The 27,844-nt window shown below is 37.7% G+C and overlaps 1 protein-coding gene across 1 annotated transcript in view; it reads left to right on the top strand.

Moving 5' to 3' along the window:
- Nucleotides 1-761: 761 nt before the first annotated feature.
- ST8SIA4 (ST8 alpha-N-acetyl-neuraminide alpha-2,8-sialyltransferase 4) overlaps nucleotides 762-27,844 on the top strand; it is a 68,632-nt gene continuing 41,549 nt past the window's right edge. Inside the window, exons 1-3 of the mRNA XM_015817311.1 lie at nucleotides 762-900; nucleotides 12,938-13,069; nucleotides 24,823-25,080. Coding sequence (XP_015672797.1) covers nucleotides 788-900; nucleotides 12,938-13,069; nucleotides 24,823-25,080 — 503 coding nt within the window. The 5' untranslated portion in view covers nucleotides 762-787. The remainder of the gene's footprint in view (nucleotides 901-12,937; nucleotides 13,070-24,822; nucleotides 25,081-27,844) is intronic.

Here is a 27,844-nt window from a genome sequence, read left to right as displayed (position 1 = left end):
AGAAGAAGAAGAAGAAGAAGAAGAAGAAGAAGAAGAAGAAGAAGAAGAAGAAGAAGAAGAAGAAGAAGAAGAAGAAGAAGAAGAAGAAGAAGAAGAAGAAGAAGAAGAAGAAGAAGAAGAAGAAGAAGAAGAAGAAGAAGAAGAAGAAGAATCCCTACTCACGCCCCTCAGGAATCACCGTCAGTGAACTCCTGGGGACTTACTTTTCCCTAAGTGGTCTCGAGGAACACTGAGGTCCTCGCAACCTAAGGGGGAAAAAATCTTCCACGCCACCACCTTCGTTGGCCACTTTCTTCCCACCGAGAACCGATGACTGCCCTGAGCAACCTTCCCTTCTCTTCTCTTCTCTTCTCCGAAAGGCGCTTTTTAAAGTTGAAGAAGCAGCGATCCCCGCCTCCTCTGCCCACCTATTGGCCGGGCTTTGCTCATCATTTCCCCGCCAGGGAAAGGGCGGGGCTACGTGACGCCCCGGAGACTGGCGGCTGCCGCCTCTGCTGTTACCTAAACGGGAAGGCAGCGTGAGAGGAGCTTGGAGAGGAGCAATTGCCGAGCGATCTCGGGAGCGCGTGGACTTCGGGCAGGACTTCGCCCGCGGGGGAGGGAGAAGCAGCGGCAGCCTCGCCTCCCACAACACAAAGTCGGCTTTTTTTTTTTTTCTTTCCTTTTTTAAAAAAAATAATAATAATAATTGGCTGAACGCTGCTTTGTTTTATCTCCTTTGCTCCCTTTTCCTCTTTGCATCCTGCCAAACAAAGGAAATAGAAGGAATTCTGATTTTGCGGGAGACATGCGTTCCATCAGGAAGAGGTGGACTATCTGCACGATAAGTATCCTCCTGATCTTTTACAAGACAAAAGAGATCGCAAGAACGGAGGGGCACCCGGAGGCGCAACCCAACGGGTAAATGCAAAAGCGTTGGCTTTCACACGTATTTGACAAAACAGGGAGGAGAGCTGGGATGCGCACACGGCGCATTGAGGTGCAAAGGGGGCCGGTGGTGTTTCCTTCCTTCCTTCAGCCCCCTTCCCTCCTCTCCAACTCGTATTGAGTAGGTGTGTATTTTCTTTTTCTGAGGATGTTGTGAAGATCTCTCTCCCCCCCCCCCGGCCGCCCACTTCCTTTTGATCTGCAATCTGCGATTTCGCCCTCGCGTAGCTAAGCGTTACGGTCGGCTTCAGGACAGATGTGACCCCAAGGCGAAAACGATGGCGCGGGTTTTGGAAAGAAGTTGAAAGGGGGGGGGGGGGAGAAGAGAGGGATTGCCCAAATGGGTTTGTTCGACGGCTGGGCAGTTGCAAAGAGTTGAATAAAACCAAGGGGCACGTTAGGTATTTGGAAGCGTTCACGGATTTCGAAGTAGCGAGAGTAGCTTGAGATGCGGGAAGCGGGTCTGTTCTCCTGTACTGCTGGTTGAGGGGGAGTGGCATTCCTTCCTCCCTTCCAGAAGTTCAGCTGTGCTTTTATAGAGAAGGGTTGCGGATTTGGAACGCCCTGGACCTAGACGGAAATTTTAAGTGGGAATTACTGCCAAGTTAGCGCTCATCGTGTACGTGGACTTTATTCCCTTTCCGCTTCTACTGGGTTACACTTCATCTTTAGATCATTTAAACAGGATGAGCACCGAAGCAAGTTAGATTGCGCTCAGCTGCTGCTGCTGCTGCTATTGTGCTTGCCCTCGGGGTCTCCCGCCGTCTCCCGAAGGCCAAGTTTTCTATGAGTGTGGAGGGACGCGTGTCCTCTTTGTAGAGGGGCACGTCCCCGTTTCTATATCCCGTGCTCCTTCGGGGCAACGACACGTCCAAAGCCGCCCTTATGTTATTTTTCGTTTGGGGCGATGACAAATGATTCCTATTGCCACGCGTCCCGACTGTCGAGCCTTGACACTTTATAAGCAAAACAAAACTTTAGCCCGTCTAGTGCGGCGTAGCTGTGGCGAGACTGCAGTTCGCAGCGCGCAATTAAAAGGGAGGGGGGGGGAAGGAACCTCCCCCATTTTTACGATACAAGGTTGTATTTAATTCTGTGACAAGCTTGTCAATTGGAGAAAGCGGCGGGATCAGCCCTGTCGACTTATATGTTTTGGAGGATTCAAGGAGGATCCTGGTTGCTGTTGCTACTGCTGCATTTTTTACGCTGCCGTTGGCGGGCGTAGGACTAATTTAATCCTGAAGCTGGCTTGTTTGGTGTAGGCATGTCTGTCTGTTGGCGGGTGGGAAGGCGTGTCCGCTAGGGGGTGGGGAGCCGGCGGTGCCTGGGAAAGCCGACGCGGTTCGCGTATACTACAGCAGCAAAAGACGTTGCCGTTTAGGTAGGGTAACTTATCTTGCTCCCGCTCCTTCCCGCCCAGCAAAGAGAGGAGATGCTGCCCGTACTGGAGAGGGGTGTGTGTGTGTATTTCTCTGGTCTGCCTCAGCTCCGATTCCTGCTCCCTGCACCGGCACCTACACATTTCATGCATGTCTGCTTGCTTAGCCCCTCGAGAAATCCGGGGATGCCTGCGGTGGCTGAATGGTAGCGCAGCGTTTCGAATAGGAAGGCGGGAGACTTGGGGATGCGTGTCAGCCAGGACTGCCCGTCTCCTTCCTTGTCACCCCAATACAGTCCCATTCCTAGGTAGCGTTTTCTTTGCAAGCGTCTCCTTCCTCGGCGAAGCTGCAGATCACAACTCAGTCGCAAAATCGTCCAGCTGTAGTTCAGGGCAGGAAAAGGGGGAGCATGGCGAGAAGGGGGGGCGTGAGAGTAGCTCACCCACTCTAACCTGGAGATGACCCTTCTTTCTCGCCTTGCGGGGTACGACCGCCCCGATACAGCCGAACCGGAGAGAGGAGCAGCTTGGCAACATTAATCTGCTCCGTTGCTTTGTGCTCCGCTTCCCGAGCAAATAAAAAATAGAAGGCGTCGTGGTCGCGTTTCCTCTTTAGTGAGCGTGGTCTGCAAAATCCTTGCCGGCTTTTGCGTGGTTTGCACAAACAGGAAAAGTGCTGCACCAGTGGATGGGCTTCGGCGATAAGGTTTCAGAAGTGCCAGCAGAGACAAAAGATTAGCTTCTTTGTTAGCCATCAGCTACGATTCTTGGCTTTCTTTTTTCGGCCAAACAGTGGCTGCAGCTCCTACAGCTTTACACCTCCTCCTTCCTAAACTGTTGGGATAAACCTCTGGAACCACATTTGTTCTAGTTAAAGCGCCTCCTTGTTGCAAACTATGCCTGCATTTATTGTGCTGCTCCCACTGGCAGTGTATTTTCCTGTTGCAAGAAAGAACCCCGTTAACTGTGTTTTCTTTATTTATGAAGCTAAGTTAGGAAAATGATTGATAGATCCCCCTGGATTCCTTTCTTCTCCCACTAAGCATTCCCTGCCTGAGTTAATAGCAATCACAGATCACTCTCCTGAAGGCTGGAGTTTAGACACATCCTTAAGGTGCAAGTTTACTTGCATGTTTAGAATGACATGCTTAGCTATCAAATGTGCTGACTGGTGGCAGATCTTGTGGGTGCATGCAGGGTGAAAAAGAGGGGAGGAAACAGTTGATAATGAACAAGCTCTGAGGTGCAAAGAAATAGTAATGCTAATTAATCATGACTGGCCAAGGAATCTAATTCTGGCCTGGCTAGCAGCATCTGAGTAGACTCAATGGATATAATTCATAGAAGTCGGAATAGAGTTTGCAAAGTCCCCCTCCCATTGGACAGCCACAGGAAATGCAACTGCATGATAGTCATCCTGGAGGGTTGGTGGTAGTTTCAGTGCTTTCTGGTAAAGGCAGCTGTGTGAAACCACTTGGTAGCAGAAGCAGTGCAAGAACTGTATAGCAGCCAGTGGGGACAGAAATAGCCCACATCTGGCATATGTCCTCTATCTTTATTGGTTTAAGTCAACCTTCAGTCAGTGAAATTCTAGTACTCTTTTGAAAGGGATTCCCCAAAGCGTTCATGATCCCCAAGGGTTGATGGTACTATCTGTTATTGTTACCATTGTCATTTGTAATATTATTAGTAACATTAGTATTTTTTAATACAACAAATGGTATATGGGGTGTGAATGAGCCATCTAAAATGGGTGGGAAACTATGGCTCCTTTAGGACTTGTGGACTTGAACTCCCAGAATTCCTGAGCCCAGGGGTTGATGAGGTGAAGAATTTGGGTATTCCTGATTTAGAAGAAGCTTAGTTAAAATGGACAAGTGCTCTGGAAAGTTCTAGTTGGAGATTAATGCCTTTTTTATAATCCAGGGATTCAGGCTCCCTTGAAGCTTAAGCTAAAAGGCCAAGTAGGGCAGTGACCAGAGGAGAGAAGTTGCGGGTTTGAAATAAGTTATGGCTAACTTGCCTCTTGATTTCAGTACTGTAACTTGCTTCTAAAACTTTTCTTTCTGTATCAATTTATCTATTCTTCCTCTTCCTCCTCCTCCTCCTCCTCCTCCTCCTCCTCCTCCTCCTCCTCTCAGTATTAAAATTTTCTCATAGAAATATTTCTGTATGCTGTTCACTTCTTTCCAGAATGAATTGTGAAACCATTGTTTTCCTGGGCAGGTCTGATTTATTAAAAACCTACTTTAGAACCAGATACAAGATTATGTTGAAGTCTGTGTTTTTAATTGATCCCCAGAACGTATATTCATGGGTTCTTGAATGCTTTCTTACTAGCAGATAGATGAGGGAAAATACAGTTTGCATTATCCTTTGAATGGGTGCTTGTGGAGAAGGGTTAATAAGTCATCTACTTTCACAGTTTGGTAGCTACATGCAGAATTGAGAGTTGATTGGTATTCTATTACTTTCTGAGTTGGTTGGTTAATCTGTTATAAAACAAAATTGCCCAAACAGTAGTGGAATTACTGCCAATTTTGGCCTCACCTTTATTGATACACATGTTTCTTCAGTCACAGTAAAACTTCAGCTATCTTTCTCCCATCACTTCACTTATATTTTATTTATTTATTTGGAAACCTCTTTGCTGCCAAATTAACTATCTATTGCTTTGACCTAGTGTTTTCCAGTGTTCTGCAGAAAAACTTCCATTGCCACTGGCCATTAACATGTTGGCTGGAGATGATGGGATAGGAATTTTAGTTACAGATATTTTAGACTTGGGCACAGCTAAAGAAAAAAGGTAATGAACCATCTGATTGGCCTTATTATGCTGATTTCAAGCAATAGTTATAAAGATTTAAAGCAAAGTATAAATATCTGAGTAATAGTGGTTAGGGGGAAAAGAAAAGAGAAGTACTGAACACTTCATTTTACATTTTCATTTTAAATTATTTTATTACATTTAATTTTATTTATATATTACTTGAATGTTCCTTGATTTTAGCATTTTTTAAAAAGATTGGCATTTGGAAAGTTGTAACTAAAGGATAATATGCTCTGTTATCATATGCCTAGCTAAATCTATATATGGTTCTATATTTTTATTCTGTTGCATATTGGTTAACTGTAATTGTCTATTTAATAACTGAAAGATTTTAAGTTGTAATATTTTTAATATTTATAAAGAAACAAGGATCAAAATCAAAATGAAGTAAATGTATCCCAACTCTAGCATCTCTCTAGCCATCACTGATCTCAGATCTAGTAGGCCTGTAAAATGGCCCACTTGCTTGTTGAGTTTTGAGATTCTCTCAGTTGTAACTCATTGTAAAATATTACAAATTAAAACTTTGTGTTTGCCTGACATCCAGTAAAAGCGAACATTGCTTTATATACAAACTAACTTAGCCTGTAGTGAGACGCAAGGCACTTTAAAAATATGGCTTGTACAGGAAAAATATATAACATTTTATTGTATTGGTTAGGATGGAGGCAGAAATGTTCCGCTTAATTTTTCTATTAAAAGAAGAGAAAACAAATATTATTTTAAATCAGCTTTAGCAAGTCAATAACAAGGTTGCATTATGATGGTGTCCAAATTGTAAAGCCAATTAAAAGTTTATAACATATAACTTTTTAAAGTAAAAGGATTATTTTTGTGGGGGGGGGACAAAGTAGCATTTATCAAATAGTATTCACTAATCAAATTATGGCAGTAGTACCTTTTCCAAACAAAAATTGTATACAGCATAACAAAAATGATTTTTCTGGCAAAGAATGATCATTTGACTGTAAATGAAAACATTCAACTATCTTTTACTTCTTCTATCCACTGTCTCTCTATCAAGGCAGCTCCAATTTTTAAGACTGTAATACACATCATGACATACATATCAAGAATGTTACGGTATTTATTTATTGAAACTGTTAATCAAGTTTGAGGAAAAGAGAGACTAGTGATGGTGGATTCAGTGGAAATACGGCACACAGACATTTATGTTTGAATAAACTTTACAGAATTGAAGTATAAAAATGGAAACCTTGAAGCTATCTGGAAATGTGTTCTCAACTGGTATGAGTTCTACTTAATGCCACAAAAAATAAAATGTTTTGCCAGTTTGTGGTAAGAGTTTATGTGAAGACTCTTGATTAGAAGCATGACAGTCTTCAGATAATTTTATTTTTTGCTGAATTTGTTTATTCGCTCCTTTTTATAATAGATTGTGTCACAGTTTTGATAGAAAAGTTGTGATCTTTTTAAAGTAGAGATTACCTGCTGACAGAAGCAGGTAAAAAGATAAACAGAACAGAAAGCAACATAGATTCAGCATAGAAACAAATTAGAATCATAAAAACAATTAAGGATCAGAGGCAAAATCAAGTTCAAATTAAGCATTCTAAATTCTCATTTATTTTTCAAGATTTAAAAACTACTTATCCTAGGAGAATATGGCATAGATTTTTCAAACAGAGTTGTTTGCAAAACATAGTAAGCCTAAAAAAGTTTATTTGATGAGATACAGAATATCAAGGTATATAATACCATCTTACTTTCACATCCTTCAATGTGCACATCTTTGTGGCTAACCTTGCCCAAACCTCAAACAGTTGCCAAAATGGCTGATTCTGATTTGGATGACATGATTAGCTACAAAGCTTGACTAATAAGTTACTCGTGAGAAATGGAAAAATACTGGTATGTGATGTTTAGTGACCGTATGTAAAAAAGGATATTTTCCTTAAAAATTGTTACAAAAGAATAAGATTGACTACTAAAAAATAATAAATGAGGATAAAAATAAACCAGAAGAGATGTCCAACAGACCAAGAATATTAACTTGAAGTTGGAGAAATAGCATGAAGCAGAAGCAAGCAGATTACCCAAACTTCTTTTAAATACTGTGTTATATATTGTTATTATTTTTACTAACTGTAGGTTTTCAGAACATTTTGACTGCTCCAGTCTGTTATGATCACTAAATGAATGATTGTAAGTCAAGGATTATCTTCCTTGACTTACAACCATTCGTTTAGTGATCAGAGTTATAACAGCACTGTTAACAAAAAAAATTACTTAAAAATGATCCTCATGCTTAAGACCATTGTAGCATGTCACAGTCACGTGATCAAAATTTGGATGCTTGGCAATCAGCATATATTTTCAATGTTTGCAGTGGGCCAGGATCATGTGATCTCTATTTGCAATCTTCCAGTTGTCTTCTAATAAGCAAAGTCAATAGAGGAAGCTGGATTTGCTTAATAACCACATGATTCATTTAACAACTGCAGTGATTTGTTTAACCATGGTAAAAAAAATGGTTGCAAAATTGAGTGGAGCTCACTTAACAAACATCTTGCTTATCAATGAAAATTCTGGTTCCAATTATCTTGTAGGTCAACAACTACTCGTATTTAGAGCATAAGTACTTTTATGGACAATTATTTATTTGTCTGATTTATATTCCTCCTTTTCCCAGGAACACAAGGCAACAAACCCAGCTCTTCCTTTTCAGGTTTTCCTATAAGTTTAACTGCCAGGCATGAAAGACCAGGACTATCTGCAAAGTTCCAATAAACTGATTTACTACTACTCATGCCTATGCATGGGAACCTATTAGCACTAGCTTGGTGCTAGATAAAGGTCAATGGAACTCCAGAAGAGTTGGACTTAGTTCATTTGTGGCTATGTAGAGATTCTAGGCTGATTCTTCTTTGGACTTAGCCCCTTCTTCTACTACAATAACCCATTGCACTATATTGGATTGAGAAAGCATGGCCAGTACAGAGTCACTCAGTGTACTTCAATCACTGAGGGTGGACGTGAACCTGCTTTTCACTTATCCTAGTTCCAAAACGTTAGCTCCCATGCTGCACTACCAAATTATGTTTTAGTGAATGTATATCACTGCATACTGTGAAACACCCATGCCATTTTTGGAAGTTTCTAAGGGGCTACAGCAAATTCAATACAAATGGAAATTCATCGTACAATTGTTATGCATCGTGTAGTATATTTTGATCACTTTATTTTTAAGTGTGCAATGATGCTGCTTCAGGAAGGCAATATCACCCACAAATCTTAGCACTGTGTGTTTATTATTTAAAAGGGACTGTTTCATATGACATTGACTTGGAAGGCAGAGAAATGCTGTATAATTAATTTTGGCATGAATCTGTCCCCTGAGATTTATGTGAACATTGTTCACCAAAGATTTTATCATTATTCTTTATAACATTAAATTTGAAAAGAGTATTATGTACATGCATAAATGTATATGTATTTGCATTCCTTGCCCCATCTTAAAATTACTATGTATGAAGTTTGAAATAAAATTTGCTTTGTTTTCTTTAAACCAAGTTTAAGTTCAACTTTAATCTGTAAATCAATTATACATATTGGATGGGATGTATATCCAGCAGGCATACAATAATTGATCCTATGAGTTCTCCTAGGCAAGCTTCAAGATGTGATGAAGCACAACTTAGTCTTTCTGGATATCACTGTGTGACATGCGATTGCTATATACAGCATACAGAAATCCACATTCTTTTTAGGGTGCTGCAGTTTTTTGATGAAGTGTGCTATAGCAGTGTTAAGTTTGATGTTGCCAGTTTGCTGTCAAGCTAAGATTAAACTACGTATTCTGCCATATGAAGGTCTGTATGGTTTAGACCTTCCTATCTGACAACTGTTTTCTCTTTTTACATCTGTATCTAGAAGGTAAAGATTTAGCAGAACTGCCCTCTTGAAGATGTTGCACTTGCAAGGGATTCATTGAAAAACAACCGAAAACAGCCAATTCTGAGCCATAGGTTTCTCAACTGTGAAATTCCCTCCCTCTTTAATTACAATTGAGACTGATCTGAAGATGTGTCTGCTTAACTGGATCTTTGGATTAATTTGTGGTGTGGTGCTTCTTGTTTACTCGGGATGTTCTAATAGTTCTGTCCTATGCAATCACTTTTAAAGCTGCTCTTTCTTTAATTTAATTGTCAAATGGTTTGATTGTGTTTGTTGGATTTGTTTTGTACCCCTTGCATCAGATTTGTCTTTTTAATACGTACATTGCTTTGTTGATATGTTCTATATAGAAGTAAGCACATTTTATTGGGTGATGTTTATGGGCAAAACATTAATTTTATGATAGTGTTTATAGCTTTAATGCCAAAGTCTTCAGATTTAGTTGCTGACCCTCCTTTAATTTAATTTAAAGAATCTTATGTTGTGAGAAGGATTTCTAACTGAAGCTGTTGTTGGCTGCTACTCAGATGATACAAGACAATGTGGACAAATTGTCTGACCTTGTATAAAACAAATTCTTATGTCCCAGAAACTAACTGGATTTTCTCAGGCATCATAGTTAAGGTATTTATCTCACAAGAGCTCCTGTCATAGACTCTGGGTGGCTCATCACAGTTAGTAAAAAAACCAGCATAAAAACAGAATTGTAAAATAATTGTGCTCCTGGGATGGATAAAAAACCAAAGTAAAATCTTCTCTTCTTAGTTTATATTGAGACATCATTGACCTCTTGGCAACAGTATGAACGCATTAGATATTTCCTTCTTTTGGGATTTTTTAAAAAAAACTTAACTGCCTAAATTCATTTGATGAAAATCTTTTTGCATACAGTAACACCTACCTAATTAATCTATATTTATACTACTAAAATCCTTGCTATGTTTATCTGTTTGTAGTCTCAAGTTAGCCCAAATGGTGCTAATACCACGACAATCTTTGGATCAAGGTACCTAAAATCTGCTACTTTAAAAATGTATAAAAATCCAGGATCCATTACTCTTGTGTAATTGAAATTTCCATGATGGTCACACCAGTTTTATTCACAAAGCATCATTCCCACCGCATCCCCACTTCCTGATCGTAATTTCCGATGCTCCTCACCAGCTTCCCAGAAACAAAGTAAATGGGGAAGCTAGCAGGAAGTCAGAAGCTGCTACTGCTCCTATTGCGTTTTTGCCTGCCCGTGGTCATTCTGTTTATCTGTTTAGGTAAATAAATATTGACATTATTGAAGTTCATTTGCCACTATATTTATTTTTCTATATATGATATATAACCTTCTTAGTTGATTACAAGACTGTTCAGCAAAATATGGCCAGCCTACAATTTAGTGTTCATTCTGGTCATATCAGATTGTACTATCTGTCAAAAGATGACCCAATGGCTTACAGTGTTGTCTGCTTAATAAGGTTAATAGTATACTTAAGGGTAAAAACTTAGAGCTTGAGTAGTAGCTTTAGTTAAAAAGCTACATGAGCATTCTACCTCTTTCTTCCAGTAATAAATCAAAACAATGGAGGATAAGATGTTTCTGTTATGTTCAGCATGAGCAAGATTGATAAGAGAATAACAGTACTATATGCCTGTGGGCAAAATATTGTCTTGTGGGTTATGTCATGCTGCATAGTGGACATAGCTTTTCCCTCCCATATTTGGTTGCTGAGACTCCCTCTCTAAACTAAGATGGATGCCACACTCTAATGAATAATAGGCCTGATTTATTAATAGATATTTTCACTGAAATGGTCCACCCTAGTTGTTTATTAGATTTGTAACACATTTACTCAATCAAACAAATACTTTTAATAAACAAATTTAATAAGCAAATTCCTATTAATACACCAAACTATTATTATTCATTAAAGTATGGCATTCATCTTAGTTTAGAGAGGGAGTCTCTAAATAAGTAATATGATCTATTATGAGAAGCCATTTCATGTTTTGGTTCTGATTTGTCTTCTGGCCACTTGTTTAAAAATAGAGAAGAATAGTAAAATTAATTTTATGCATATTTTCATTGCAAAAGCTGTAGGATAGGCCTAAGGAGAATTTTCCCCCAAAGTTCCTGAAAAACAGATGAATGACATTGATAAGCAGTCTGCTATTAATTTTCACTGACAGACTAAAAATAGCTAAAACCAACAGGCCCATTGGTTTAGGTCAGGCATGTCAAACTGCCGGCCCACGGGCCGGATGCGTTATGCCAAAACCGCACCCACCCCATTGCCAGCAATGGGGAAAAAGTCACGACACATCGCGCAATGTCACGTGATGTCGCGAGTTTGACATGCCTGGTTTAGATGATTTAAAAGAAATTAATAAATAAGAAATACATGCTGGGGAAGTCTTTTAATGGATACAAGTCATGATAATTATACATTATATAAAGCTAGCTTTGCTCTAAATGTCACTTGATTTGGAATTCAAAGGATGAGAGTTATTTTCATATGGGTGTACTTTAGGAATTCCTCTAATATCTTGAGAGCTGTTAGGATGGGGGACTGTGGTGGTTCATGAAGTTAGGATGCTGGGCTGTCAATCAGCAGGCTAGCGTTCAAGACCCAGTAGTTGCTGCAGGAGGGGGTGAGCTCCTGTCATATGCTCCAGCTAGCAGTTCAAAATTGGATGACCGCGAGTATATAAATGTTTACCACTTTGGTGAGCAATTTAATGGGGACAAGGAAGGTGCATCCAACTGGCATCCCCTAGGCAACGATGGTGTCAATGTTCAATTCTTTCAACCTGGAAGCACTTTGGTGTTCCCAAGTAACTGTAGTAATTTGTTATGATGATGTAATGGAATGTGTGGGTGATCTTGGGAAATGAGAGGAAGAGATGCTGCTAGGAAACAGACAAGAGCAGAAGGAACCCCCAGTGGCGTAACATCCAGAGAAAGAAACTTAGGAAGGACCCGCCCTGGTCAGGTTGTAAGGTTGTACTTTCAGACTTGCAAGATTCAGTTAATGTAGCCTTACAGTAAAGCAGAATTTGTTCATCTAATCATATTTCCTGTCTAATTTACCTGGGAGGGCTGATAGGTGAATATTGATGTGGAATTAATTAATAAAGGCCTTTAATCTGATCCAACCAAGTTACAATTATAGGAAGTAACTGTAGCTCAGATCAAAATAGTGAGAGAGTTCCTTCTTTTGATGGAAATTCTGCTGACATTTCAGATTATAGTTATAATACATTATCAGTTGAACCTAGCAAGTAAATAATGGCCAAAGATTCAGTCAATTAATAGAAAAAACTCCAGTTTTAAGGAAGTTTCAGCTTCTACCCATTCAGTGTAAGCCAGTGTGTAAAATAAAAACAAAGTGTGTGTGTTGTGCTGAAAATAGTAGGAGAAAGAAGTACAGGTAATCCTTTACAACCACAACTGAGCTCTAAATTCTGCTGTTAAACAAGGCTTCTGTTAACTGAGTTATGCTTCAATTTACATCCTTTTTTGCCACAGTTGTTGAACAAATGACTGCAGTTGTTAAGTGACTCATGTGGTTGTTAAGCAAGTCTGGCTGCCCCTGTTGACTTTGCTTGTAGTGTCAAACTTGCAATGTCACATGACATGTCGTGATGTATCACGACTTTTTTCCCATTGCCGGCAATGGGGTGGGCTCAGTTTTGCCATGACAAATCTGACCCACGGACCGGCAATTTGACACTCCCGTATTAGATATTTGTCTTGTCATAAAGTAATAAAGGTAGAAGAAGAAAAGAATCTAAAATAATACCTGTAGCTGGTATTTGTGAAGTGATGCCAAAGGAAGATTTTGCCTATCTCTGAGCTAACTACCTTTCATTCTTTTTACATTGTGTTTCAGAGATGGTGAGCAAAGTTTAAGTAGATCAATGGTCAATAGTTCCGATAAAATAAGCCGGAAGAGTGGCTCTTCAGTGTTCCAGCATTCTGTAGAAAGATGGAAAATCAATTCCTCCTTGGTGTTGGAAATAAGGTTAGTATCCTAAATAATATAGCTTGCAACTTTGATGAGACTGGGAAACCTTTTTTATTTAGCCTTGTGCATTGTGTTGGATAATTCTAGAAGATGAATAATCAAAAAGTCACAAAGCAACTTTGACAGAATGCTAGATGTTAAACTGAAATAGCCTCTCTGCCTTTTGGCTATGAGCAAGGGTAGTATGTGTTTAATGTGTGCATACATTTAATATTTCAGAGTTGATGAAATAGAAATATGAAAGTAAATAATACTGATAATGTTTTGATTCTTAGCTAGAATTTAAATAACTACATTCAAAACAGGACATATACTATTAATATTTGTTGCTCATCAACTTTTTAGGAGCCTCTAGTAGCCACTGTTGAAGATTAACCTTTTTTCTTTTGGATAAGTCTTTGCACTGTCCTTGCAAAGCACTTCTTTTCAGAAGTTTCAGAAGTCAAAAAGTATACTTTCTTTCTACTATACCACTCTTGTTATGTTAACTACATGATCCCAAGCTGTTCCTCTTAATTGTCATCAGGAAAACAGTAAAAAGCGGAAGGTATAGTTGAAACTACAGATGTCTCTATAGTTGTGTATTCAAGGGACCCAAACTGTTGTGAAGATGGGGAGAAAAATGTCTTTAGAAATAGTCAAGATCACAGCTAATGCCGTATTTGATGATTTGGGGTAAAAGGTTACCTTCTGCTAAACTACGAAGGAACAGAATATTTTATTAGAGGTATCTAAAAATTACTTGTCTGGTGTCCCATAACAGGATAGAATTTATTTCAGGGGACTTCAAACTTGGCCCTTTTATGACTTGTGGACTTCAACTCCTAGAATTCCTCAGCCAGGCATGCTGGCTGAGGAATTCTTGGAGTTGAAGTCCACAAGTCATAAAAGGGCCAAGTTTGAAGTCCCCTGAAATAAATTCTATCCTGTTATGGGATGCTACTATATAAGGACCTATCAATTGCTGATCTGAATATCCTGAGCAATGAGTGAATAGTATATAGCGTCCATAAAAATTAGTGCAGGTAGAGAACTAGATGATATGGTGAGATCTCTGGATATGCCATCAAATGTAGTTGCATCACCTTCCTCTCCCAAATTAAAATGCCTTGTCTTGAGATTGAGAACATGGATTAAACAGTCATAGCATACTTGAACAATCTCTACAAAATAACAGCAGCTAGTAGGGGATGTGTATAACTTTGATAATCAAAGTGAAGTACCAAGATTTGAAAGAATCACCTCCTTGTAGCTGCTTCACAAAGCAATATGATCACTTTCTTCTAAAAAAAAATATGTTGCTTTATCTTGTTTAGAGCCCCTTGCAGCCTGTTCTTGTGGAACTCATGCAACTCATGCAATGAAAGTAGGCTGAGAGCTACCTTTTTGAGAGAAATCCTCCAGGTGAAAGCCGAGAGAAGCCTTCCCCTGCAGTGCTGGTGAAATTGATTTCAGGCTGGGCAGGTTAAGGACACAATGCTGGCATTCCCTTATTGAGCTCTGGAGCTTTTTGGCCTAGAGAGTATCCTTGGGCCACTTGCCAGAAGCTTTGGTGAGACTGCAGAGGAGATACTACTTATCTCCTTCAGGCATTGCTGCAGAGAAACTGCTACTCAGCTTTGATCAGCATAGGAGGGAAGGGGAAAGAACATGTTTTACACAGTGTTTTAGAAAGGTCAAAACAATTTGGAGGGTGTGTTGCTTTTGTGAGCATCATAGAGAAGGCACTGCTTTTCCACACCAGCTTGGTTTAGATATGAAGTATTTTCTAGGCTGGATTGTTTCATTGAGTGCCTCTGAATCACCCATCTTGGAGATTCTTTGATGGGTGCTAGGACAAAACTCTGAAAAGAAATCATCCAAATTGGTTTGATGAAGTGAATTATGCTGTCTCTAGGCTTCAGATAAGTGAAATCACATTGCTTTCATGGTATTAATCATAAAAGTAAAATGTATCTTGATTCCTTTTGGAGATTTTTGGGTTGGTGGGAAGCAGAAGGATGCAGGCCAAAATTGGTGAAAGATGAAAAAAGTAGAAGTCTTATATCTATATATAAAAGTACGTATGGCTATTTCTCCATTACTATGCTTAAATTGTATGATTCTTTTCTTTTAATTTAATTTAATTTTTTTTAATTTCAGCATTGTTAAATCATTTGATGAATTTTTTTTAAAATCACATAAAATTGAAACATTGAATTGAAATATGTTTATAACTAATATATTTAATAAGCTGCTTTTTGTTTTTAATTTTTTGTTAAACCTTATGAAACCCCAATCTTAACCTTTTTTAAACTAAATTCTCAAAGCATATTCTGTGGAATGACATATGGCGATTTCAGTGGAACATTATCACTATATTTGAATATAAACCTGCACATGTTCTTTCTACACACACACACAAAGACACATTTTTAAAACATATCGACCAGAATGTTATTTTGTTAAAAGTCCTATTTTGTTTTCAGTTGAATAACCACAAAGGCTCTCACACGATTAGTAGAGGTGGAGATTTCCTTTTGTTCTGAAAAAAGGAAACAGCAAAAAGTCTTAAAGCTAAGTTGAAAAGCATGTGTGCAGTTTGTGGTTTTCTGGCACTGCAGGTTCAATTGTGAGATAGGTAACATTTGTAACCGATATATAGAACTGCGCCAAGACTTATTTTTCATTTGTTAATAGCAAATGTGGTATATACAGTGGAATAACTGTTAGCCACAAAAATCCAAACAAGTAGAGAGAGGAATCCTTAAAACTATTTTCTTCCATCTAGAAGTGAGCAGAAAGAGAGAGCGACAGACATCTTGAATAATTCACCAAAGTCCCAATATTTTTTAATTGTCTAGCACTCTGCAAACTCTGGCTGTTATTCTCTTTCCATGACTTTGCTCTTGGGAATAATCTGTCCAGAGCCCTTACCCTAACTCTCAAAATATGTTCTCTGTGTATTCTCAAAATTGTTTTTGTTTGATTTTGCAAATCATTTCTTCACCGCAGGACTCCTGACAAAGTAATTCTAGACCATGTGAGGAAAATACTGTCCTACCATTTTTTTTCAAGTAGAAAATGATGCAAACACTGGCAAACACTGATTGATGTTTACAGACATAGACACCTGTTTCCATCCTATCCGGGCATCTAGTGACTGAGCTGAGGTAGAAAAATGAGGAAATATGCAAGATGGTACAATTATGTACATATTGTCCCTTGTGAAAGTGAGGTATTTCTGTGGTTATGCCATTGTACAATAACATTATTTTGGAATCGTACGTTATGGATGCTACAAATGTATCTCCCCCTCTAATCATAAAGAAGCTCAGTCTCTTCAATGGCATTGTGCTACTCTACTTAGTGTGGATTTCGGCAACCCAAAGAAGTGTGTGTGTGTGTGTGTGTGTGTAAGATCAATGGGTAGAACCTTATCTTAGCAACTGGTATCAAAATGGATTTGGGGAATTGTAGGAGTTGTCTGACCTTAGGTTTTCACTTGCACATGTTTCATGACCTGCCTAGGTAACAACACCTGTGCTGTGAATTTGGGAAGTGAGGTATGGTTAGTTGTGGCATATATAGGTGCCTACTTAATTAAGCCTTCAAACCTGAGCTACATATATTGTCTATCATTGCAATTATGCAAGAATATAGAATAACAAAATTTTAATGGTGGTCTTACTCATCCTTTAAATGCCATTTGAATCTGCATTGAGTTTGTAGTATCACAGGGAGCTGCTCGTTTGAAGAAAATAGCTTGTTGTTAGGTGATGCAGGACACATTTTCTTAATTCCCATTTTAGCCAGACTTTCCTTTCTTTGATGTGAAAAAGAGAATGTAACTTTTTAAGTTCCAAAACCAAAAAGTACATAGTAATTTAACATTAGGGAAAAAAAATAAGCCCACCTCTGTAACAGTCTATACATTTTACACATTTTTCTGTTTATAATAATTAGTTTCCAGGCATGGCCAGGATCATTGTGAAAATAATATTAGATTCACATTTCCATGCTAAGCAGTGGTTTAACCAATGGATTGTTCGATGTGCAATGTAATTCAGTTGTAGCAATATTGTAAATCATTTTATGTATTGTCTCATGTTAACTATTAAAGGCTATTTTTATACAAATTAGCCCAAGATCAGTTAAACCATCAGCCTCAGCTTTAAAAAGACGGGTCCAGAAAGAAAAGAGTTCACATATTTATTATCTGTGATTTGTTCTATTTAATGAAGTGATTTCATTTGTTAGAAAAATGATAAGTAAAGTCTCTAAAAAGTGAAGTCTTTCCTTACAAAGATGTCTCATAAGATAAATAAAGTAAAGAGGAGTTAGTTATAACAGTAGCCATTTGTTTGGTGAAATCAATAACTCCTAGGAGAATATAAACACAAATCTTTCATCTTCATTCCTCACGATAATTTAATTGCAAATGTGGAATGTGTGAACTTTTTTAAAAGCGGGTTTTGTGAAGATTTGTTTGGACCATCTGTCTTCTTGACACTCAGAGATTTGAACCTAACTACTGAGCTACGTCATTTGCATTTTTAAAGTGAGAAATCGATTTTTTAAAAAAACTAAGTTCATATTAAGTTATGTATCAATCACTCAATCACAGTCATTATGTCTTTTTAAAAGTAAGAAGCTTGAGGGATATTTTTTAAAAAATGGAATGATTTTTTTCTTATTGATAAAATGGTTAAATTGAGTAAAGAAAGTTGAATGCAAGCTGTTCAAAATCGCCGTGTCTCAGATTCTCAACTGGATATCATTATGCCCAGTGATACTTGGCTTATTTATTGCTAGGCCTTCCCTGATTTTAAAATAATAATAACAGGAATAATAATGATGATACAATACCATGAAACAAAAATATTTGCCTATCCCAAGTCCTTGGGAAGAAGCACTCAGTGGGTGGAAAAAATGCAAATACAGCCTAAACAGCTGGCTGACTGTGTGACCAACTGTAATGATAGGAAGCTACCATCTTTACTTCCCAAAATGCTTCTGGGCTCATATCTATGTTCCATTAGCAATTTTTAGAAAGCTTTTATACAGGTCTGTGCTGTACTTTCTTAGAAAATAGGCAAAGCAGACTGATGACTAAAAGGCGTGGAGAGGAGTAACTGCGTCATTTTGTCTTCTTAAAAGCATGTAGTTTATATCTAGTCATAGTACTAAGGCAACCATTTTATAAGAGTACCCAAATTCCAAATAGGCCCATTGAACCAAAGACCCAATACTTCCGTTCAATGTTTATTAATATAACATTAGGTTAGTTCTGCCAAATCAATCCAAATCTTGGCCTAATGTTTAATTTTTTGGATACTTTATTCATATGCTTTCCCTGCTACTGTTTTTTTGAACAGGCATTTCAAATTGCTTATATGTTGCTGCAATCCAGAAGTAACACTGCACTTTCCGTGGCAGATACTGAGACCTGTCTGTCATAAATTTATCCATAACTCTGGACAGCACGTGACTCAAAGGGCATTTTAGCAGCAAAACACAGATTTTTAGTTGTATAATACTTCATTTCTTATTATGTGAAAATAAAACTGAAAATAAATGACTTAACCTTCATTACTAAGCTATCTTTTGATACTCTTGTTTTCTTTTTCTGTTCATTCTCCGCCCCCCCCCCCAAATCTCCCTTATTACCAAAAAAGATCCAAAATATTTTATTCATTTTGCAAAAGAGTAACATCAACATATCAATGTAGAGACTGATTGATTGACTAATTCTTTGTAAAATCAAATCCTGACATTCCTGACCTAGTTCAGTATTCTGATTTCATGTAAGGTAGTTAAATACTTTTCAGTGTTTTTTTTTTCAGGCTATATTTCTCTCAACAAGATTTATAATACAGTAGACTCCATGCTTTTATTACAGAAAAGAATTTTAAGATAGGCTGTCGATATTTTTTTAATACTTTCACACATATCTTGCCCAATTGTTTTGACACAAAGTATGTTGTAAATTGTCAAGAAGTTTATAATTCTAATCTAGCTAAAATTAGACTTTCTAATTAGGTTAGTATCTATTTGTCTGGGTTCCCAAAAATTGTTACTGTTAATGATTGATAAAGCCAAACAATTCTAGCATCAAATAATTAAAAAGCCTACTAGAAAATTTATATTCTTAGATTTGTGGGATATATTTGCTAAGAGCTTTCTCTGGCAACTTGAATCCTATTTATTAAGCATCTAAAATATATACTTTTTTCCATAAAACTATTCTAGGATGCTAAAAATATAGTTGCAGCTACACAATTATTAATATACACATAATTTGCTTAATAAAAGAAATTAGAGGTCTGAATTCAATTTTTCTCTTGGCAATTAAATTCATAAAAAGATATTGAACTAGTCAGTCTTTTCTTCTACCTCAATTTACCACACAGATTTGTTGTGTAAATAACACAGCAAGGAACAACCAAACCATGTTTTTCACCTTGAAAGACAATACAAAGGGAAGGATGGAACAATGTGGTACAACCAACGGTCTGAGTGGTAAATATTAGACGAGTGATAGCCAGGTTCAAGACCATCTTCAGCTGTGGGAGGTCATAGGTGACTTTGAACTATCTTTCAGCCCAACATAACTTGAAGTGTTGTTCCTGTAGAAAAAATTCAGCAACGGATTCTGTTCTATGCCACCATGAGTTCTTGGAGTCCTTACTTGCTTAAAGTAATGTAATTTCAATTGTGGGCATCACAAATTATGGACTTTTATTAAACTTAAAGCAGTTTCCAGTTATAAATAGTCAACTGCTTGTTTTAAGCCTTAATTTGATTTCAAAAGCTCTCTCTAAGCAGCCTACCTGATGGCAAAAACATCTTCTTTTCCTAAGAGCTTTTTCAACAGAGGGAGAGGGAGGGAGGGAGGGAGAGAGAGAGAGAGAGAGAGAGAGAGAGAGAGAGAGAGAGAGATGAGCAACCAAAAAGGTATTGCTTTGTCTGCTTTTGGTTTCAACCTCATTTGCTCTTGATTTCCCCTCAGTGAGTAGAGGCATAGAGCCCATAATGGTCCACTCTCAAGGGAATAGTACAGGGTGTCAAACTACTGGCCCACGGACCAGTTGTATCATACAGAGGCCGTGCCCACCCCAGCTCTGGCAATGCAAAAAAAGTTGTGTGATGCCGCGAGTTTGACACCCGTGGAATAGGACTACTACAGAAAAAAGGAATCTGCATCTCTGATACCACTGAGTTAGAGCAGTTGTTTGACTCAGCATAATGCAGCCACCTGTTTTGAGTCAGAAACTGGGAAACTTGTACAAATTTGTTATAATTCTCTGCATTATCCTTTTGGAACTATTAGTGCAGTTAGATTGGTTGCTTATTTTATTCTTTAATGCAGTTTTTCCAATACTCATACATTTTGCCAACCTAGGTATTTTGGACTTGAAAGGCTTTTAAAACCATTTGGGTGCAAGATTACATTAAGGATAAAAATTAAAAATGGCAGAGCAGTGAAACTGTAGGGAAATGAAACATTTGCATTACTTTATTATCATTTATCTGGAGCTCTAAGTACTTTAGGTTTCAATATTTTTCATTTTGCTTCATTACTCTGAAACATATATTTCCTTGTTCTTAGTGGTATATTGTATATTGAAGAGAGAGAGAAACATTTTTCCTCCCACATTTAGCAATATTTAAGTTTCATGTGTGTGTGTGTGGGTGGGTGGGTGAGAGAGAGAGAGAGAGAAAATATACCTCACTGAAATAACTTAAAGTTAGAATGTAAGAAATATTCTTCTGACTTAAAGCACTGAATATGGATACTCAGGATTTTAATGGCATTATTTCCTATGTGTCTCTCTGTATGGAAATCTATCCTTTTTTCTAGTTTATATGTTGTTTTAAAGTCTGAAGATATATTGCAATTGTCATTTACAAAGAAAAGAGCTCTGCTAGAGCAGGGGTGTCAGACTCGCAATAGTCACGCAGTTTGACACCCATGTGCTAGAGGAAATGAAAGAGCCATCTAGTCTTATATTCTATTTCTCTTATGACCAATCAGATCCCCATATGAATCTTCTAAGCAGAATATGATAAAGGGGACTGTTGCTGTTCTTTAACAGCTGGTAGGCACAACTGAAGGAAACAAGGTCATTATGACTAAGCATTTTTAATTATTCATTTAATTTGACTTACTTCCTTTTAGTCCTCTAAGTCAGAGGCTCCAACCTTTGCAAGTTTACAACTTGTGGACTTCAAACCACAGAATTCCTCAGCTAGCCATACAAGTCATAAAATTGCCAAGGTTGGAGACTTAGCCACTACCATGTGGTCATTTGTCCATTGCCTTCACTAAATTTTTCACAATTCACCTTTTGTGGAATAAGTACTTTAACTTCCAGAAATCTGAGCAACAGCCATGTTGTCTGGGAAATCCTGAGAAAAGAAATTGCATAAGATTGGAGCATGTTCAGCTGCCATAAAATCTAAACAAGGCTCCATATGTTATTTTTAAAGGAAAACTTCATCCGTTGACAATCTGCATACATGCAAGAAACATTCCTATTTTCATATGTGACATCGCCCCAACTCTTTTGCGGATGCAATCTTTGCTTCTCCAGAAAAAAAACTATTGAATATGTCCTGCTACTAAAAGGTTATCCATTTCTTAGCATAAGATAAACAATAAGCCATTGGAGATGATGGCTTTGAAGCTGAGTTTCAAGTATAAGGTTAATTACTAAAAGACTACAGGCTAGGAAAAGAATAATTGTCAAGCTAGACCTTTCTAGAATATGGGATATTTATCAGGTAGGCAGGTTGTTTGCAGTGCTTGAAGAGATAACACATCTTAGCCTCCTGGGGCACATAACAGTTTCTGAAAGGTGAGTCAACAGCCATTCACTCATCTAAGGCTATTTGTGTATGTGTGTGTATGTGTCTGTGTGCCTGCCTAGATAGCTAAGGTACCTCAAGGAATCAAGGAAGTGTTCCTCAGGTTGCTTTGTCCTTCCTTGGAAAATATTAGCTCCTGCACAAACTTATCTATTTTGCATACTCTATCTTGAGTATGCACCAGAAATTCACTTAGATGGATCAGAAATACGTTGGGGAGCATATTGGAAAACATCCTTTCGTGTTCAATGCTAAGTTATAGCAAACTCGTTTTAAAAGAAAGGCTTTATAATGGGATGCCTACAAACATGTGATCCATGGTAGAAGAGGGACCATCAACTTGTCTGAAATCATGAAGGAACACTGCCTTTCAGAATAATAACTGTGATAGATTAACCAATGAACCAACATAAGGCAGTTTCCAGTGTTCCTTCTGTAGGCAGTAATGACTAGAGACAGAATTCAACTGGCAGAGAGTATAAAGGTAGTTTTTGGCTTATGACAACAGTTGAGCCCAAAATTTCTGTGGCTAAGTTTTTAAGTGAATTTTGCCCCATTTTATGTCCTTTCTTGACACAGTTGTTAAGTGAGTTACTGCAGTTGTTAACATGATTGTGAAGTGAATCTGGCTTCCCCATTGATTTTGCTTGTCAGAAGGCCGCAAAAGGTGGTCACATGACCCCAGGACACTGCAACCATCATAAAAATGAGTTAATGGCTAAACATCTGAATTTTGATCATGTGACTATGGGGATGTTGCAAGTCATAATTGTGAAAGATGGTCATAAGTCACTTTTTTCAGTGTTGTTGTAACTTTGAACAGTCACTAAATGAACTGTTGAACCATCTGTTCCTCTTCCCAATTTTTCCTTCTATTGAATCCTTTCTACCCAAAGTTCTTTCCACAGATTTATATTGCTCTCATACAGAGCTGGGTTTTTTTTCTTAAAAAATAAGGGTTGAACTGCCTGTGGCTTTAGTATTTTAAATGCATAAAGGTCAAGTTTCTGAGTTGAATTTATCTCCTGCTGCTTTAGGGGGACACACTTGTGCTGAAGGTACTTGAAAAAAACTACATCTATGTGAAACAATAAGCTCACTCTGCAATTACTCTTGGCACAATCTTATAGAAAATTGCTATCTTCCTCTCTTGAATTAATGTGTGAATCTGTGGTTAGCTATCAGTTTTGGTACTTCTCTGGCTGTTGTAATGGAATTCCTGACCATTTAAACCTGTATAGAATAAATACTGCAATATTCATTTGAAAGAAAACACAGCTTGTTCTCTGTCTCACCCTCATGCATTTCATCTGAGAATCCAGCCAAATGCACCCCATACCTTAGTCTAGAATGCCTGGTTTGACTTCACCAACCACATTTATAAATGGATTCTGTCACTGTGTTGTCTGCATGTGGCGTTTTTGAGGAACCTCTTACACTCTATGAGGCATCAAGGATTTCTGCATACAATGTGCACGTTTGTTTCTTTCTCTCCTTCAGTTAAGGCTATATTGGGGAGATGAAGGAGAGGATGTTGTGTATGTATGGAGATGAGAGAAAGAGTCTTATGGTCCTTGATATCCAGTATAGTATATTTCACAGAATGCAGAAAATTCTCAACTTCAGCAGAATCCTCGTTGCTCTTCTAAGAGATTCATTGTATTTTCTATTCACTAATCTCATTGCTCTATCCCAAATCTGATCTCCAAGAAATAGCCACACAGTGCCCTAAGCAACTCATTATCTCTTCAAAGGAAACAATAAGAGAAAGCACACAGTAAGTCCATTCCCAAAGCAGAGGAGAAGAGAAAAATTTCTTGTCAGGAACAGGCCTTCCAGAGTATTATTTGCTCTTTACAGTAGTTTGGGCTTGTTTGGATAATGGGTAGGATGAGAGGTAGGGATTCTAGAATCAAAGTGATGCCATTTCCTCATGGATAAAGTCTGACTCTACAACTAACCTTTTTAATAGATCTTTCAGGACTGTCCTGGAAAAACTACTTTGAAATGACATTTCTATTAAAAATGTACACTAATGTAAAGTTGCAGCTGAAAACATGAGAAATAACCATCCATTAGAAACAGAGGTTCTTTGCTCGCCATCTTGGCCTAACTTCTTATTAATATTGTACATACAGCTATAATTTACTATGTTATCTAAAACTGATTTCTTAAATAAACAGGAATGTTTAAAAGTTCTTTATTGTGTTGTGTGTAGAATTATGCTTTTTATAGGTGATACTTTGTTACAGATATGATTGTATCTAATTTTGCCTGCTTTGTTGATTAAAAAAAATCAGTAAAATGGATTTGCAGGAGCTAGTCATGAAATTTTAAAATTACATTGTAATTTTTAATCTTGGCTTTACAAATGTAATTCCATTATAATTTTAAAAAGTTCACAGATAATAAATTTTCACTCTTTGTTTCAAGATGTGTCATATCTTGCTGAAAAAAAAGAAAAAATGTTTCCATTCTTCGAATAATAACTTGCTGAATATTAGAATCTGTTTGATCACAGAAATAGAGGATTTGCACAAAAGGGGTATCATATAAAATTCAAACTAGGGCTTCGTACCATTTCAGTGAGAATCAGAATCTTCAACTTTGGTATTATTTCCTCCTCTGTCCTAAATGTTGGTTTCCTCCTGGTGTATTGCAGAGAGTTTATTTCATCTGACATTTGAATTAGGCAATTGAAGTATGAAGTATCTTGAAGTGACCATGCAAGTTCGGAGGTGAGTTTCCCCCCAAAAAAAACTCAGATTGGTTTTCTGAAATACATCTTTCAAAAGTGATATTGAGCAACAGGTTTTCTTGTGTTCTGGGCATCATCCAACAACAATTTGCTTAAGTTCTTAAAGAGGTACAATGCATTTGCCTTCTTGTTTATAATACAGGAAGAATATTCTTCGATTCTTGGATGCCGAAAGAGACATCTCAGTCGTCAAAAGCAGTTTCAAGCCCGGAGATGTAATCCACTATGTGTTAGACAGACGCCGTACACTAAATATTTCTCAGGATTTGCATAGCCTCCTTCCTGAAGTTTCTCCAATGAAGAATCGTCGATTTAAGACATGTTCTGTTGTAGGAAATTCTGGCATCCTTCTGGATAGTGGGTGTGGAAAAGAGATTGACAACCATGAGTTTGTTATAAGGTGAGCCTTTTATCTTTTGCTTGACAGATTACTTATTACTTCAACAGCAATGAACGGAAATGCTTAACTTGGAATGATAGCTCAAAATTTCTGGAATATATCTTTCACCATATGATGCCCAAATTAAAGATATTTCAGTAAGAAAGGAACAGGGTTGTCTATATATTATGAATGAGAAATTGCACTGTTGGAGACTGCAGAGAGATTGGTGACGCTGTTTGTAGGATCTGCTTTTGCTCTTTATGCAGGCACAAAATTATTTTGATAGGGAACTGGCTCCACACAAAAAATGTTTTCAATTTCTCTCTCCTGCCAGTCATTATAATAGAAAAATACCATATTTATTTATTATACATGCACTATCTATGGTTACGTGTCTATGGAGATTTTCAGTCATCCAGGTCATGGTTATCCCAAAGGTGCTTTTTCAAGAAGCAACTGGACTTTCTTTGAAGATGTTTCGTTTTTCATCCAAGGGTTATATGCAGTACAAGGCAGTAAGACATGTGCAGATCTGTACAGTGTTGAAACAAAACCACTTCATAAACGCATGGCACAGCATAGGAGAACAAACCCATCAGGACAAGATTCAGCAGTCCATCTGCATTTAAAAGACAAAGGCCACTCTTTTGAAGACAGCAAAGTCCACATTTTGGATAGAGAGGACTGCTGGTTTGAAAGAGGGGTCAAAGAGGCCATCTGCGTCAAAATTGAACAGCTCTCTTTCAAAAGGGGGGGAGGGATACAACAACATCTATCTCTACCAGACAGTCCTTTCAGCAGTTCCAAGAAGGCTCCACACCCATTTGTACCACTCAGGTAACCCTGAGGACACAAATAAACCTCCAAGTGGCCTCAGTGATTTTCTAAAAGAATGCAAATTACACTCTGTCTGCAATAAATATAAATCTTTCCATTCCCCACCATCCAGCCAGAGCTGAAGAAACTTCTTGGATGAGAAGAAAAATACAAAAGTCCAGTCGCCACTTGAAAAAGCACCTTTGGGATATCTATGGTTATGTTTAGATGAAATACACTGGGGAATAATTCCCATTAAGGGAAGTATTAGAATTTCCTATCTAAATTCTTATATGTTGTACTGCACTGAAAATACATCCTAAATACATGCGCAAATACGGTCATATATTTCATTTTAATAATTAGTTTCTTCAAAATTAAAAATTATGCATTGTCAAAGATCAGCAAGAAATCAAAATTTAGGTAAAATAAATTTAATTAAAAAGAATGCAAGGCATTGGGAAGCTAAAAAGCTAAAAGTGTCCCTGTGGTACTCTGCTAGTCACAACTGACTTTAGCAGGTGGTTCTCATCTCTATTTCTTAAATCAAAGAACCAGCGTTGTCTAGAGACAAAGAACTACCGCATCTCTAGATTGGATACTAAAGGAGCTAATAAAATCAATTAGATATCATTTATGCTTGCTCTATTTTTCTAAGTTACAGTCTACTAGACCTATAGCAGGGGTGTCAAACTGCTGGCCCGTAGGCTGGATGCGTCATGGTGAAACCGCGCCTACCCCATTGTCGGCAATGAAAAAAAAGTCATGATACGTCACAACACGTCATGCGACACGTCATGCGAGTTTGACACCCCTGACCTATAGGTATCAAATTATAGAAGTGAGCAATCCGGTCAAAATTAAACAACGTTAAGCTTCATATTTCCATAATCTTTGCAGGCCCCTCCCTTCCCATTATATCACTGGATTAATAATCTTTGATGGTGTAATTCTTTGTATTTTTGCAAGGAGTAGGTAAAATAATTGTGCTAAGTTGGGGCAAATCTTGCACTTAATTTTATAACTTCTCACCCCAAAATAGAAATGAAGAATATCATCTTCTCCATCAACATTACCACAGATTTCATGTAAATCTTAGAAAGAGAGTTTAGGAGGTGGGGGTAAAGGGTGGCTATTAGATGCAAGAGTTCCTTGTTGCCTTTTGATTTTTTTTTCTTCAGTAGGAATTGATTACTACTGAAATAAATGTGACTGTCAGCTTTCCTAAATATATAGACCAGGACATGTCATCGTTCAGTAGGTTAACTTTCTGTGTTAACATATTTTAAATAGTGGAACATAGCTTAAGTTCCGTGTACAGACACTTGGAGTTCTATAAATAAATATAGTTTAAAAGCTATGTAAATTACTATTGTTCAGGCAGTTATCTTTACAAAGTGAAAGTTGTTATTCGTTCTGGGAAGTGAAAAGTTCTATTTAAAAAACCTACAAGTTTTACAGTTTGCTTGTTTTGATGCACTTATATCATTAGTTAAAAGAATTGTTTGTTTCAAACAAGAGATTTGTTTCAAAAGAGATTCTTCACTTTTCCAGCCAGAGATGATGTAGCAAGGATGGTGGTAGACCCTTATACTTATCATTTGACTGAGTAACCTACCATCTTGCAGAAAATTAGAATATTTTAGACATGTGATGTGACACCCAGAAAAATACGGCATGCTCCATTTAATCCTCCAGGGAAAATTTGAAGGCAAACGAGGTCCAGGCAGAAGAAGAACATCATGGCTTCAAAATCTAAGGGACTGGTTTGGACAAAATTCAGCAGCACTTTTTTGCGCGGCTGCTGATGAAAACATGATTGCCAACGTCCGATAATGGATATGGCACAAGAAGAAGAAGTCAGTTGTTGCTGCAATACAAATGACATAGAATCCTGCAATTTATCTAACATAGTCCCCGATCTAGTCCAACCCCCTGCTCAGGCAGGAAACCCTATGAATCCATC

This window comes from Protobothrops mucrosquamatus, unplaced genomic scaffold (assembly GCF_001527695.2).
Source record: "Protobothrops mucrosquamatus isolate PMUCROS unplaced genomic scaffold, P.Mucros_1.0 scaffold571, whole genome shotgun sequence".
Lineage (NCBI taxonomy): Eukaryota > Metazoa > Chordata > Lepidosauria > Squamata > Viperidae > Protobothrops > Protobothrops mucrosquamatus.
This window is presented reverse-complemented; position numbering and strand designations above follow the sequence as displayed.